The sequence below is a fragment of the Eutrigla gurnardus genome, assembly GCF_963514095.1.
Source record: "Eutrigla gurnardus genome assembly, chromosome: 22".
NCBI classification, from domain to species: domain Eukaryota; kingdom Metazoa; phylum Chordata; class Actinopteri; order Perciformes; family Triglidae; genus Eutrigla; species Eutrigla gurnardus.
This window is the reverse complement of record NC_139933.1, coordinates 14,866,485-14,880,984: the sequence shown is the minus strand read 5'-3', so window position 1 is coordinate 14,880,984 and position 14,500 is coordinate 14,866,485. Positions and strand designations below refer to the sequence as shown.

Here is a 14,500-nt window from a genome sequence, read left to right as displayed (position 1 = left end):
CATGCCGTTTGCCCTTCCAGGTCACTGTGGCAGGGGATGCTGGTTGTTGCGTCTTTCATCCAGCACGTCATTTTCAGAGTGAACCAGAACGACTCAAGATTGACAGAACTTGCTCTGAAACACTGCAACCTTCACCTGAACGTGAGTCGAATGGTTCTTAGTGGTCTTTGTTTTCGTCTCCATGTGACTGGAAGAAGTTCCTCTCCAGGAAGTGGTTTGGCTGAAGCGGTATGCCTCCCGGAGGCTGACGCATCTCGCCTCATGCTCGATTAGTTTGGTCTGGTGAGGTGTCCCCCTCCACGGACAGATTATAGGAGAAGGGGCCCCTGGACACGGACATGCAAAAGGCCCCACCATCTCTACTTCATAGAAACTGTGTCACTTTGTCATTTTCCTCCTTTTTGTATTTGTTGTGAGTCTTTTTCGTCTCTTGTGTGTCTTTGTGGTCATTTTGCATCCTTTTGTGGTCTTTTTGCATCTCTTTGTGGTTGTCCCATGTCTCTTTCTACTCATTGAAGTTTCTTCTTTGTCTCTTTGCAGCTGTTGTGCATCTACAGCAACAGGTTTACATGGCTTTGTGGTTGTTTTGTGTCTCTGTGTGGTCACTTTATGTCTTTTTGTGGTCATTTAGCATCTTTTTATGGATATTTTGTGTCTTTTTTTGGTTGTCTTGTGTCTCTTTCTAGTCATTGGAGTCTCTCTTTTTTGTCTCTTTGCAGCTGTTTTGCATGTATTTGTAGTTGTTTTGGATTCTTTGAGGTCTCCTACTGGCCGATACCTGTCTCTGCGAGACGCAATGTGGATCAGATTGGACGAGACAAGAAACATAGTTGTAAAACATTAACAGCAGAAGTAAAGTGTTTTGTTCATTGTCAGCGGTCGGGCGGTCCGGAGATGAGCGGGAAGAAAACATGTTAACAGATGTTTTTTTTTCTTCTTTTCTAACAGCTGATGCAGGAGTCAGCTGATGTGAGGAACTTGGAGACACTGCAGCAGCTGATCCGAATCCTCAATTCCTTTCATGACGAGTGTATCAGCAGGGATCTGAGGTCAGGACCGGCCTCTACATTAGACACATCTCACCAGAGATCTTTCATTATCCAAACAATTTCTCAACTCTGTGAAATATGAACAATAACAAAGAATATTACGAGAATCTGTTGTTGTCTGATGTTCATTTGCCCTATAAAGATTTGGCATCTCGTGCCCGGTTTGCCTGTCGGAGCTCACGGAGCCGGCTGTCCTGCCCTGCCAGCACGTCTGCTGTCTGCCGTGTCTCCAACGCTGGATTCAGCAGCAGAGACGCTCTTGTCCCAAATGCAGGACGGACCTGCCGACCGACTTCAGGCCGACTGTGTCTCCCACCGTCAAGTGAGTTGTGTGTGTGCTGCAACGTCTGGGCATCCAATGACACCGTCTCGTAAATTTTCCGGTAACCTTTTCTTTGTCCAGGGCGGCTCTTCAGCAGCAGGCAGCGATCAGAGACTGCTGTAACTCCTTCTTCCTGGAGGTGGTGTCCCGGTTCTGTCTGTCGGAGGGCCAGAGGCCTGGAGAAGGAGTGGTGGAGCTGCTCTTCTCCCTACTGGTCTCTGCTAACGGTCAGTTAACAAGTCGATGCTGAGGGCGCGCAGTTGGCGGAGTGGTTAGAGCGCATGCCATGTACGAACGTACATACGCAGCCGACCCCGGTTCGAATCCCGGCCGGAGGTCCTTTGCTGCATGTCACATCCCCCCTCTCTCTCCTCATGTTTCCGATCTATCCACTGCTAATAAAAGGCGTCTATGCCTCAAAAAAATCTTAAAAAAAAAACAAGTCGATGCTGATAACTGGAGAGTTGATGATGCTGCAATGACAGTCACACATCTTCTTTTTGTGTGATCCAGGAGACGTGTACAGGACCCGAGAGCTCACTCCCTTCCTGGACTGTGTGGACAACAGTCCGGTGGTTCGGTCTGTGCTGCCGAAGCTGCTGCTGCAGCACAGGTGAGGGCGTGCACATTCATAACAGAATCCACATGGATCCAGATCCAGTAAGGTTGCAGCTCCTGGTGCCACTTGTGTTCATCAGATCCAGCCGTCGCTCCTCCACAGTCCAAATATGGTCACTTCCTTCACTGGTTGACCAAAATCCAAAATTCCGAACTCAAGGCTTCAAAACCGTAGTCCACAGACCACTGAGTGACGTCACTATGACGATGTCCACTTCTTATATCCAGTCTGTGGTTATTTGACCCTTTAGACACTATATGTGAAAGCATTTATTGGTTTCTGACTATGGAAAATTAGAAAAACAGTCAAATATCCCCAAAACTGCTGCATCTCTTTCAGCCAGTCACAGACACATTTAAGCTTTTTTATGAACTAATGATATATCTGAAAGGCTTTTGGAGGAACCTTTGCTCTGAAGTACCTTAAATGTTTACTCACTGTAACTAAAGCAACACTTCTATACCGCATGTTGTGTATCTGTCAGCTTTGAGCAGGTGAAGACTCACATTCAGACCTACCTGAAGAACCTGGAGGAGAATCTTCTCACCAGAGAAGACCGAACCGAACTCTACCTGCTTTTTGTCAACTGCTTCCAGGTTAAAGACGCAAAACTTTTATAACATAGCGATGATGATCGTTGCTGTAATTCCCACTTGTCCTGTTGTTTCAGATTCTCTGAAAACATGAATTTCTACACAATCAGATCATCCCTTGTTATTGATGATATTGTTTCGTATCCCTCAGGACTCTCTGTTGTGCTCAGAGGCGAGAGACGTGGAACAGAGCGGCGAGTTGCAGAGGCGAGCAGAGATCGGGTTCCTGAGCGGGTTCGCCAGTGAACCGGCTCCAGACAGACAAGAGGACCCGGCCGAGTTCCTGCTCACCGTAGCTAGACTGAGAATATGTCTGAGCACCGCCGCCCAGCTGATGCAGGAAGCTGCAACTCAAGGTGAGCAATACTGAACTGAGTTCAACGTTTAATTGGGACTCAGACTAAAATGTCATTTGAGATTTGAGTCTTCGGATGTTCTGTTGGAGGGAAATAAAGGTTTCTTGGTGAATTGCAGGCAGACCTGCTGGCGTGGAGGCTCAGTACCTGCAGCAGGTGAAGGCGGTGTGCGAGTGCTGTGGTAACGACTGGATCAGGGTTTACCTGCTGCGAGCCCTCCACAGGCTCTCTGGGGTCGACTGCATACTGGCCCTGATGAACAACCCGGTCTGGAGATGGGTCTTCCCTGCAGACCTGCTCCGACTTCAGGTAAAGACGTCTCAGGGAACTGTGTGTTACAACAACAGCAGTTTGTCTTTGCTGCCACGAACCTTTATTTATAGTCACAAGTTAAGTGTCATGCTGGTAAAATTAGTAAAGGGGGGGGGGGGGTTATATATATGGATTTTTTTTTTTTGTCCTTAAACTTAACCGACTCATTTTCAGGTTATCAACTCAGCTTTGTTATGCACAAGACATTATGTAATACCTGTTATCTACTATTAGCATCTCATATCAAATAGGATCCATTAGCTGTCATTGATAACTGTGCAAAGAGAAACTTTTCCTTTTCACCCCACAGAGGAAGCTTCCAACTAACATGGACCAGTTCCTCTGCTGCGGGGCCCCGTACCGGGCCATGAGGGACGCCGTGGGACACGTCCTGCTGGAAAACCGATCCGACACCTTCACGACACAAATACAGGTCAAAGAGACTCCACAGCTGATACACTAGATAAGGAAAATGTAGCTTTGTGTCACCGTTTAGATCATCTTCTGTTGGTTTGTTTCCTCTGTAGAAGCTGAAAGGGTCTCGGATCAGTCTTCTGGCCCTGGCCCTGTTCAGACAGGTCACCTGCCGATACAAGTCACCCGACGCAAACGTTCTCCCCTCCGCTCAGGTCGCCATGCCTCATGTCTGATTTCCTCTTGTCTAAACTCACCTTCCCTCTTTAACCCGTGGCTCTACGTGAACCTGCAGGAGACGGCGAGACTGGAGGAGCTGCTGAAAGACGTTGGGTCCAGGGAGTTTAGGGAGTTCTGCACCGCGCTCCTGTTCAATCAGATCGGAGGACTGGACTTGAGTCTCAATGCAGATCTTCTGGGTCGGCGGCAAACCCTTCTGGAGCTGCTGGTTCATCTGGACTCTGTGATCCTCAGTGGGAACCCTCTGCTGGTTCCTCTTTATCAGATCGCCTCCCAGCCTCAGAATGTGACAGTAAGACACTTCTGATCTCTCCACATTAAAGATCCCCTATTATACTGATTTTCATCAATTTCACACAGCTATCAGAGGTCCAACAACACTGTATTCTATATGCATTGCCCCAAACCCATCCGTGGTCCTGAATTTCAGCTGTCTAAAAGTTGCTCAAATGAGCTCTGCTGAGAACAGGCTGTTTCTGTGCCTGCATCTTTAAATGCTAATGAGCTCCATCTGTCAACGCCTACTTGGAGAGAGACGGTGACGATGCCGCTTACGCTAGCAGCAGCATGCGCCAATGTTTACGTGGATGTATCGCTATGGCTCGCCTATGTGGCTCAGGTGAAGTTGCTGGTCCCGTATGGTTGGGACAGATCCTTTTACGAGGGTCAATGTCGAGGCAAAGCCAGCTTTGTACTGACCCTCATTACTGAAGCAGTCCAATGTAAAGTGGTTAGCACACACATACAAGCTAACACATGTAGGATCTCATGATTTGGGAGCTCGGCCCGTACCAGCAACTTCAGTCGTTTTAATTTTGACTAATTTCTGACACATCTGAAAAATATTTTTTCAATTTTCCCACATGATTTATACACAATGCTCAACACAATTCTCAAGGAGAAATTATTTTGACAGACCAAAAAACAAACAAACAGTTGTGTAACTTTGAGTATGTTTGAGCAGCGAGCATCATCTCTGGGAAGACGTGATCTCAATTCAGGCAGCGATCTGCCGTTGCAGACAGCCAGGAGCATGCTGGGTTAGCTTAGCATCCATCTCGCCCCTCCTCCTCAGGCAGTTGGCTGCAGGCGGCGACTTTATGTCAGGCAGCTACAGCTTGTTCAGAACGCTGCTGCTAGAGTTCTTACAAAGACCAAAAAATGTGAGCACATTACACCAATTCTTAAATCCTTACATTGGCTCCCTGTATGTCAGAGGATTGATTTCAAAATCCTCCTGCTCACATATAAATCACTACATGGTCTAGGACCGAAGTATATCACTGATATGCTCCCACTACATAAGCCTTCTAGACCACTAAGATCTTCTGAGACCAATCTGTTAGTGATTCCCAGAGTAAACAACAATCACGGGAGAGCATCATTTAGTCACTATGCAACAAATGGCTGGAATAAACTTCCTGAAGATGTAAGACTTGCCCCAACTCTGACCACTTTTAAAACTAGACTGAAAACTTTTATGTTCACCATAGCTTTCTGCTAAATCCTTTAATGTCTGCACTGTTTTTAATTATTGCAAATATGTTTTTATTCTATTTTCTTTCTGTAATGCATTTTTAAAATTTTTATTATTTTCTTTTAATTCTTCTATTTTTTTTTTCTTTTTTTCTTCTCACTTTGTTTTATGATGTGAAGCACTTTGAGTCTGCCTTGTGTATGAAATGTGCTATACAAATAAAGTTGCCTTGCCTTGCCTTTCCTTTATCCAATCCCCACCCTTCCTTCTGCGACTTCGACATCTCTGTCATATGAACGAAGAGTTCATGTTAGGAAGCTGTTGATTATGAAGACACCTCATTATACTTTAATATACCTCACTCATACTCCACGTTAACTTACTTTTTACTTCTTCCCAGAACTTCTTTCTGCCAACGATGCCCGACGATCAGACGAGTGAAGTCATACGGTCATTGGGCAAAGCGACGCTCTACAGTAAGAACTTTACATTGTATGGGATGTTTTTTAATCATCACTTTTGCATCAACACATTTATATATAATGTCTTAATCATTCACAGCGTGCACCAACGGACATCCCTGCGTTGTGACAGAGGTATGATCTGTTCCTGTGTCCTTCTCTGCAACTTTAAATGAACAAAAGATGAATTGCATAAATAATGAATGTGATTCGTCTGTCCCACAGTGTGGTCGACCGGTGGTCGTAGCGAACTGTCCCGTATGTGGAGTCAGGATTGGCGGGGAGAGGCACAACCCAGTAAAGGGATTTACTGCAAAACAAAGGTATTCTTTTCTTCAGTCAACCAGCTTTCAGCAAAACATTTGATTCCTGATTGATCTCCTGGTTTGTGTAAAGTGTCGGAGATGAAACTCGGACAGGGCACGTCTTAGGAGAGGCTCCCCGGAGGTCCGAAGCCCCGGAGAGACAGATGACATACGCTCAGTCCTGCATCCTGCGGCTGTTCACGCACCTCGCCATGCTTCAAGGCGCTCTGAGGAACAACAGAGTGAGACTTCAGCTAAACCTGCACCAGATTTGATGTGTTGTGGTACTGAAAAGACGACATTATGTGGTTAATACTGAATGTTATTGTAGAGCGTTGGTGACATGATCCACCCGAGGCCCCGTGATGTCTTCAACTTCCTGTGGAGCCACCTAGAAAAGGACATGCGTATTTTGGGGAAGGCCCTGGATCAGAACATGGACAACACAGCGGTTACGGTTCACTTGATTCTCAACACCTGCACCGAAGTCCCTGCAGGTGACACCGACTTGCTGTTTGTTTTCAGTATTCCTGCTTCTATATTTAACGTAAGTAACGCTGCTTAATGTTGACAAAGGTTCCCATGGAGCGAGACCAGATCTGTCCTCCAGACAAGGGCGGCAACAGTGGGAAAAGCTGGTCTGTGATTCCGCTATCAAACCAGTACTTCAGGTAAGGGAGTATCTAAGTCCCAGAGTCTTGGCTGAAGGTCCTTGAAATTCCTTCCAGAAATGAGATTATCTGGTGATAGCAATGTGCTTTCCTACACAAGAGTGTGTAGACGAAGCATTTAGTTATTACATTTTGCTCTTTTAGTGGCCTGCTAGTTAGCTAGCTAGCTAGCTTGCTAATTCCACCATGCTTTCACGCTACAGTCACAGCACATTCAATGAGATGCTGGGCTTATATGGTATTTCAAAATTTGCTGTTTTTAAATTACCGCTCAGGATTAGCCATTACACTTTTGCTTAGTTTATGCTAATCCCGAGTGCAAATGCTAATCTCTACAAAGCAGATAATAGTTGGTTAGGTAGCAGCAATGTAAAGGGACTGTTACAATGATAAAACATACAGCAACTTTTATAAACATTTATGAATTTGAGTTACGTGCAATGGCTGGGATATGTGTATGCTAGGGATTTAGCATTAGAGCTAGCGATGCTAATACTAAGTGATGCATAACTGATTCACAGGCTTACTGGAAGGGCTAACGGCCACTCCTCAATTATAGAGAGGCAAAGACACCTTTTTAATCCCATTTGAATTGTGGCATTAATTATACATACGATGCTTGTCAATATAAAAGATAATTTTGTATAACCATAGAAGAAGTTTAACACTCTGCCTATAACACAATACTTTGCACTGAAATGTCAGGATCAGGACCTGAACCCATCAACAACTCGACGAAACACGACGATAAAATAGTTATCGGCTAAAAAAAAGTGGTTCTGGGATTTCATGACTTAAAAACACTGCATTGACTGCTGCTTTTGTGCTAAGGATGTCAAAATGTAGTTTTTTTCCATTGTCAGGTTTTGCAGAAGAACCTGGCTGAAGCTCAGGACAGAATCAGTGCTGATGATGGACTTGCCGGGAGTCCCCTGATGAACCTCCTCTTCGGGGACCCTGGGACCATGTTGTCCCTCCCCTCCGACTGCCCGACGCACCGCTCCTCCTTCTGGACTCCGCCGGAGTCCATGACGGTGGAGCGCTTCTCTCAGCTGGTGGGAGAAGACCGGGGACGCCGCTCCTTGACCCTCCTGAGCCTGTTCCTCATGAAGGTACTGATTTCACATCAGGGGGGGCGTGTGAAATCCTATCTCTGACGGAGACCGGGGATACAGTGGAGGATAAGAATGATTATTGACCTAATGTGTGTTGGGGTTTTTAATGTGTGCTGACTGTGTTTGACCCAGATCCAATGTGTGAGGCAGCTGCATCACCTGCCTGAGCTGGCTGCTCTACAGTCAGATCTGCTGAGGGTGTTTCCTCTCACATCAGACTCTGCAGCTCAGACGATTGCACAGATGTTACAGCGGATACCTGCAGGTATGTCGACACCTCATGTTTAGCTGAACTAGGCTTGGGCGGTATTATGGTATTAAAAATCCAGACAGGTTGATTTTTTAAGCGTCATTAATACAGATGCTCCGCTTTCTGTAATGCTGTATTGATATGGTGTGTTGTAGTGCACAGCAAGTACCACCAGAGGTCACTCTGTATGATCTTTACAGCAGGCAGCAACCTCCGGTTCTGAACAGTGAAGCCAACACTGAAGTGCCTTAAAGCCTCATTCTCTTTGCTGGCCACCAGAGGGCGACTCCTCTCTGATTGTATAGAAGTCTTTGAGAAAATGAGCCTTATTATCTCAGTAAACATGAGTTTATGGTCGCAATCTCTAGTTTCAAATCTTCTTCAATCCAGCATGATGTTCATTTAGTCAGTGATGGTCCATTTGACATTACATCCCAGTGAAATGTCAGATACATTGTTGTCTCATCAGGACACCAGAAGAAGATTCTGGTGGAGAGGACGGAGCGATTCATCCAGGTGTGGAACTGCCTCCGAGTCGAGGTGGCGAACAACTGTAAGCATGTCTCCTTTAACATTCACCTTGTATGTATTATTATTAAATTATGGGTAAGCTACGCAGTAAATGTATAATTAAAAAGTAATTTAAAGGAGGACTCAATTAAAACTTGTGTAGGTAAGTCAGAAGTTGTTCAAGACAAACATGGCAAAATCAGAATTAAATGTGTGGTCAATGTTTTTGAAACAGAAACACTCACATTTAGATTAAATTCATTGTTCTATTAATTCAGTCTTCCAGTTTCACAAAAGCATCATTAATTTAGTAATAAAATCATTATATTTGATATCTTATTTTAGGACATAAATCTGTCTTTTCTTTTGCGTGTTATGAGAATCAGGATAATATCTGATTTAGTGTGTTGATTAATTTTTATTGAATAAAGTTGTTATAAGAAAGATCAGATTGAATAATTTAATTTAATCAGTGTTCCCGTTCACATGACTTCATGTACTTCCTCACATGCCTGTGTGTGTGTCTCTCTGTGTGTGTGTGTGTGTGTGTGTGTGTGTGTGTGTGTGTGTGTGTGTGTGTGTGTGTGTGTGTGTGTGTGTGGGTGCGTGTGTGTGTGTGCGTGTGTCTCTGTGTGTGTGTGCGTGTGTGTGTCTCGGTGTGTGTGTGTGTGCATGTGTGTGTGTGTGTGTGTCTCTGTGTGTGTGTGTGTGTGTGTGTGTCTCTGTGTATGTGTGTGTGTGTGTGTGTGTGTGTGTGTCTCTGTGTGTGTGTGTGTGTGTGTGTCTCTGTGTGTGTGTGTGTGTGTGTGTGTGTGCGTGTGTCTCTGTGTGTGTGTGCGTGTGTGTGTCTCGGTGTGTGTCTGTGTGTGTGTGTGTGTGTGTGTCTCTGTGTGTGTGTGTGTGTGTGTGTGTGTGTGTGTGTGTGTGTGTGTGTGTGTATGTGTGTGTGTGTGTGTGTGTGTGTGTGTGTGTGTGTGTGTGTGTGTGTATGTGTGTGTGTGTGTGTGTGTGTGTGTGTGTGTGTGTGTGCGTGTGCGTGCGTGCGTGTGTGCAGCAGCAGACCTGGGTGTGGATTTGACCACCGAGAGTTCTGGGGAGTTCCTGACCCCGGCCCGACACGGACCTGGATCGTGTCTCCGAACTCTGGTAGACTTCCTGTCGGAGACTCACAACAGCCTGGTGAGAGCGAGCCGCCAAGAGGACAGGTCAGTCGGGGTGGGGTCAGGTTAATGTGTTAGACCTGCATGAAAGTACCGCAGCTGTTCTGTTCAGCTTTATACCACAGATGTCCTCCTGTTTTTACTCCCCAGTGAACACAGCGTACCTCTGGGGAGCATCTCAGAAACCCAGCTGACCCTCTGCAGCCCAGAAACAGAGCTGCTGCCTCTGGTCTTGTCCCACTGCCACTACACCCTGAAGAAAGGTGGTGAGACAGACCGCAGCTACGACCTGCCGGGCATCCAGACCCAGCTGGCCCGCCGCTTCCTGGCTGGAAAACCGCTCATCCAAGTGGTAAAAACCTCGACAATCACACAGCTGCATGTCAGGCAGAGTAACACCAGACCCTCACACTGTCCTCTTTGATCCACATCAGGACACCTCGAAGTACCTGAACAGACACCTGCAGGACTTCTCTGTGGTTCTCACCGAGGTCCGGGACAAGATCCCCCAGGTAATACCAACACTTCCACACTTTGAAATACGTTGATTTGAGCGTCTGGACTGAGACACGTCTGCAGGAATCTGATCGGACTTGAATTTCCAACCACCAACAAATGTGGTTTGGATCCGATTTGCAAACATTCCATGTGTTGTCGTGTTTTTTTCCTGTCCAGACTTTCTAAAAATCGATCTGGATCCCAAATAAACAGATTTGTTCACAGTAGTTTCTCCAGAGGTCAACCTCCTTCCCTCTGGTTCCTGCTGACGGTTCCCCCGTCTGTCCCACAGGAACCGCTGAAGGGTTCGGTGAGCAGCGCCATGAGAACGGTGCTGCGCTCGTACACCGACGTCTGCGACGCCGTGTTTGTGGTGGACATCGGCCTTCGCTTCCTCGGCAAGACGGGCGGGGATCCAAGCGGCCGACTGCTGTCTTACCTCGCTGATTCGCTGCAGATGGGACCGCAGATTTCCAGCACCGTAGCCAAGGTAGAAACCTCCAGACCCACAGCTGTTTCCACAGCAGCGCCGCTATGCAAAGAATGTGATTGTGCTGACATTTTGTAATGCAGCTTTACAACACCCGTCTTCTTCTTTCTATGAAAACTCACATTTAAAAACGACTTTTTGACAATAATAAGTGAAATAAAAATGGCCATGCTCTGATCTCCCTGCCTGCTCCGCTGCTCTGATGCTAAAACAGGAAGTATTCACATCCATTACAGTGATTTGGATGTTTTAACCCATTAACTACCAGTTTACGTTTACTTGGGTTTACATTCGATTCTTTTAAACATGACGATCCGCTGGTCCGCTTTTGAAACTTGCATGAATGATGCAGTTGAATGATCGCTGTGCAGTCTATCTGCAACAGTGACGGCGCTTTGATGGATCACACAAGTTGAGCAAGTCTCACGGGTTCTGAATGGCTGCGGGGAAGAAAACAAAAAATGTTTTTAAACACTCGTGAGCTGTAATTCACGTGCTAAAACTAATATCTAACTGTGTCCTTATTAAATATTAAACCTGTCTGTTTAAATCTTCATTCAGGGTCTTGGAGAGAGCAAACTGGAACACAGCATATTCACCTGGCAGCTCCTGACTTCCTGGAAATCTGAACTGATGCTGAACAGAAAGCAGGTCAGTAATAATAATATATAAAATAAAATCATAAATCTGCAGGACTTCAATGAATGGGGCAGAAAAATACATTTATTACGTGCAATAACGCCAAGAGCTCCTTTTTAAGACTTTTGATGACGTGGTTTGCCGAGTCTTCAGTGGATTCTTTTGACTCGTGATCGACGCCGGCTGCCAGTTAAAACCTTGGAGAGTTAAATGTTCGGGGTTGTAATCCAGTGAAAGTGTGCCGTTTGACACGGCACGCGCCCGGAGTTTGACCCCGATAGAAAAAAATGAATTTGAGGAATTCTGCCTGCACTGCAGTTTCTGCTACAAAGCACTTTAATTGTATTTATTTATTTTATCCCATTAAACTTTACACTTAACTAACAATCTCGTTTCAGGACCCGTTTCAGAGGCTTCCTGCGGACTTCCAGCAGAAGCTGTCCGAGGACGGAAGGAAAGGGCTGAAGGCTTTCCTCGCAGTCACGGACGTTGACACTTTCTCTCTGGAGCTGCATGAAATTCTCCAGCTGAAGACGAGCAACCAGGGTTACCGACCAAACTGGGAGTAAGCACAAACCATTTGTCGTAAAAAAAATAAAATAAACGCAACCATTTCACCATTTGTGAGATTGGTTTTTGTAGGAGGTGATGCACCAAATGGTAAAACAATCCCCAAAACATTTGCATTATTGACATCTACTCCCTAGTTTACCCCAGAGGTGTTATTAGGATTGTTTTTGAAGCTCTTGAATGTACGAAGTGTGCCTATTGTCAGTTCAAAGATTACCACCCTGGTCTAAAGGAATCCATATAATCAGGGTAAAGTGTGGAGGTCTTCTCCCCTGGGATTTTTGGGAGCCTTTTGACTCCCAGGACCAGAGCGTGACCCCTCCAGGCAGCCATCTGTCAGGGGAAAGCATCTTAAATTGTATCCCCACGGCCACAGGTCGTTTGTATTGAAGCAGCAGCTGGGCAGGGAAGTGAATGGTAAAAAACAATGGATGTAGTGCTCACTGTTGTTGTCTTTCTTGCCCTCCCTGCTGTCTCCAGCCTCAGGTCCACTTTAGAGATCTATTTGGAGCAGAAGAACCTTCCAGTCCTGTTGGGGCTCGAGTCCCTGCCGGAGGACATCACGCTGGGACAAGGGGCTGATGCGTGGAGGGCTGCCGTCGAGTTTAGAAGAAGATAAATTCATTTCTGCACGCTTATTTCTCATATTTTTCTTTCATATGCAACGTATTTGTGTTGTTATTGTTATATTACTCATGGGACGCTTGGAGAAACATTGAATGTAATTAATTCCATATGGCATGTTCTATAGAAGCATCTTTGAGTTGGTGAACATATAAAAGTTAAAAGTAATATTGTTAGAAGCTCTTTTTATTCCTTGTGTCACGTGTTCAAACTGTTAATGAGTCGGGGAACAATTAATAAAATCACTGTGAATAAATCGGAAATTTTTTCTTTCTGTGGGAGTATTTCCTAACACTGGAAAAAAGAAAGAACATGTTATTTTGCCATCACGCCTCCCTTTTGCAAAGTCAACCAAACCGTGGTTGTATCCACGCCCCCTTGGAAGCCACGCAGCGGAGAGACGGTTCCGCCCGGCCAATCGGATCCAAGAAAGAAGAGACAATGTTCTTCCTCCGCCAATCCGGGACGTCGCGAGGCGGCTATTGTACGGTCGTTACCACAGAGATGATGTTACGCGTTTGTTTGGCTCCCCCGTATCTGTCCCCCCAGAGTCAACGGACTACTTTCACTGGGCATCAGGAGGAGGACCGTTGTTGTCGGGGGGGATTAAAATAACGGAAAGCGTACAAGAGCGTGTCAGCGATGGTGACATCCAGGTTTTGAAGTAAGTAGTGAATACTTTGACTTGTCGAGAGAAACGTTAAAGACGTTAACTCGTAGTTAGAGACGCTCGTGTTGACCAGACTCCATCTGAAAACCAGCCGTTTAAAAAAAAATCCAACTCGTTAAGGAATGGGATACAAAGCTAACAATTAACGTTAGCTGGTGCTCAACGTTACGCTAAACTATTTTTCGTCAGTTCGGAATAATCTGTCGACAAGGTAACGTCGCTAACTTTACGTTAGTAACGGTACAACGGCCGCGTTAGCTGACCGTAAGGCTAACGCACTAATAGCTAGCTCGCATATATTATTAAATCCACTACTTTTCGTTGAAGACGGATGTGTTTCCACACACGCACTCATCGGTATTCTCGTACCTGTCACGCTTCACCGTCTCGTGTCTGTTATGGGACAGATAGCGCTAGCTAGCAGGGCTAACGTACACCTGCCAGAGTGAAGCAAGCAACCGTAAAAAAAAAGTACGTTTTGCCTTTCAGAGCGTAGGAGAAGTTAACGTAAGCCCCTTAGCCTCAGCATCACTGCCATGATTTTTCAGTTCCCTAATGTTAGCTTGGTTCGTAGCTAACGTGATAAACATTTAGCTGTTGTTGTTTACCCTGGAGACAAAACAGTCTAGGGGGGAAAGCGGCTGATGCTTCCTGTGTTGTTGTCTCTCTTCTTCCCCCGAAGCCTCAGCCGAGTCGCATGTGTGGCCCGTTGTCTCTTACATCGAGCCTTCTTCTCTGTCTCAGGTGTTCAGAGGATGCATGCGACACGTAGCCCTCCATCCATCCCGGCAGGTGTGTCAGGTGACGCCTTGGACCTGAGCCTGTCAGGCTCCCAGCTGTCCATGTCCAAGAGGCCCAGCAGCGCATCACCTGGGAAGTACTTCTCTCGGTCCGTGTCGGTGTCTGTGGCCGGTGACAGCAGGGGAAAACGCAACACCCTGGTGGGTGATCATATCTGTGTTATAACCAGAGGTGGCAAGAGTCATTCTGTACTCAAGTAGAAGTAGAAGTACACATACGTGTGTTCAAAAAGCCTCTGGTGAAAGTAGAAGTACTGATTCAACTTCTTTACTCGGGTAAAAGTGAAACAGTACTCTCAGTAAAAAGTATTCTTATGAAGTACATTTCTACTGGCTGAGGAAAAGCAAAAAATAA

General features: G+C 45.9%; 2 protein-coding genes across 14 annotated transcripts in view; both read left to right on the top strand.

Moving 5' to 3' along the window:
- rnf213b (ring finger protein 213b) overlaps positions 1 to 12,928 on the top strand; it is a 39,884-nt gene extending 26,956 nt beyond the window's left edge. For 11 of the 12 annotated variants that reach the window (XM_084039459.1, XM_084039458.1, XM_084039460.1 and 8 more), the window contains 27 exons: positions 21 to 141; positions 949 to 1,049; positions 1,192 to 1,371; positions 1,453 to 1,598; positions 1,885 to 1,984; positions 2,475 to 2,586; positions 2,735 to 2,939; positions 3,058 to 3,248; positions 3,562 to 3,684; positions 3,779 to 3,880; positions 3,961 to 4,197; positions 5,783 to 5,858; positions 5,944 to 5,978; positions 6,069 to 6,166; positions 6,240 to 6,390; positions 6,480 to 6,645; positions 6,725 to 6,819; positions 7,683 to 7,931; positions 8,067 to 8,199; positions 8,654 to 8,737; positions 9,749 to 9,899; positions 10,005 to 10,206; positions 10,289 to 10,366; positions 10,645 to 10,842; positions 11,404 to 11,493; positions 11,880 to 12,046; positions 12,532 to 12,928. In XM_084039459.1, coding sequence (XP_083895585.1) covers positions 21 to 141; positions 949 to 1,049; positions 1,192 to 1,371; positions 1,453 to 1,598; positions 1,885 to 1,984; positions 2,475 to 2,586; positions 2,735 to 2,939; positions 3,058 to 3,248; positions 3,562 to 3,684; positions 3,779 to 3,880; positions 3,961 to 4,197; positions 5,783 to 5,858; positions 5,944 to 5,978; positions 6,069 to 6,166; positions 6,240 to 6,390; positions 6,480 to 6,645; positions 6,725 to 6,819; positions 7,683 to 7,931; positions 8,067 to 8,199; positions 8,654 to 8,737; positions 9,749 to 9,899; positions 10,005 to 10,206; positions 10,289 to 10,366; positions 10,645 to 10,842; positions 11,404 to 11,493; positions 11,880 to 12,046; positions 12,532 to 12,670 — 3,730 coding nt within the window. In that variant the 3' untranslated portion in view covers positions 12,671 to 12,928. The remainder of the gene's footprint in view (positions 1 to 20; positions 142 to 948; positions 1,050 to 1,191; positions 1,372 to 1,452; positions 1,599 to 1,884; positions 1,985 to 2,474; positions 2,587 to 2,734; positions 2,940 to 3,057; positions 3,249 to 3,561; positions 3,685 to 3,778; positions 3,881 to 3,960; positions 4,198 to 5,782; positions 5,859 to 5,943; positions 5,979 to 6,068; positions 6,167 to 6,239; positions 6,391 to 6,479; positions 6,646 to 6,724; positions 6,820 to 7,682; positions 7,932 to 8,066; positions 8,200 to 8,653; positions 8,738 to 9,748; positions 9,900 to 10,004; positions 10,207 to 10,288; positions 10,367 to 10,644; positions 10,843 to 11,403; positions 11,494 to 11,879; positions 12,047 to 12,531) is intronic. The other variant, XM_084039456.1, reaches the window with a different exon arrangement.
- Positions 12,929 to 13,197: 269 nt separating this feature from the next.
- cep131 (centrosomal protein 131) overlaps positions 13,198 to 14,500 on the top strand; it is a 232,948-nt gene continuing 231,645 nt past the window's right edge. For both annotated transcript variants that reach the window (XM_084039466.1, XM_084039467.1), the window contains exons 1-2: positions 13,198 to 13,339; positions 14,090 to 14,286. In XM_084039466.1, coding sequence (XP_083895592.1) covers positions 14,101 to 14,286 — 186 coding nt within the window. In that variant the 5' untranslated portion in view covers positions 13,198 to 13,339; positions 14,090 to 14,100. The remainder of the gene's footprint in view (positions 13,340 to 14,089; positions 14,287 to 14,500) is intronic.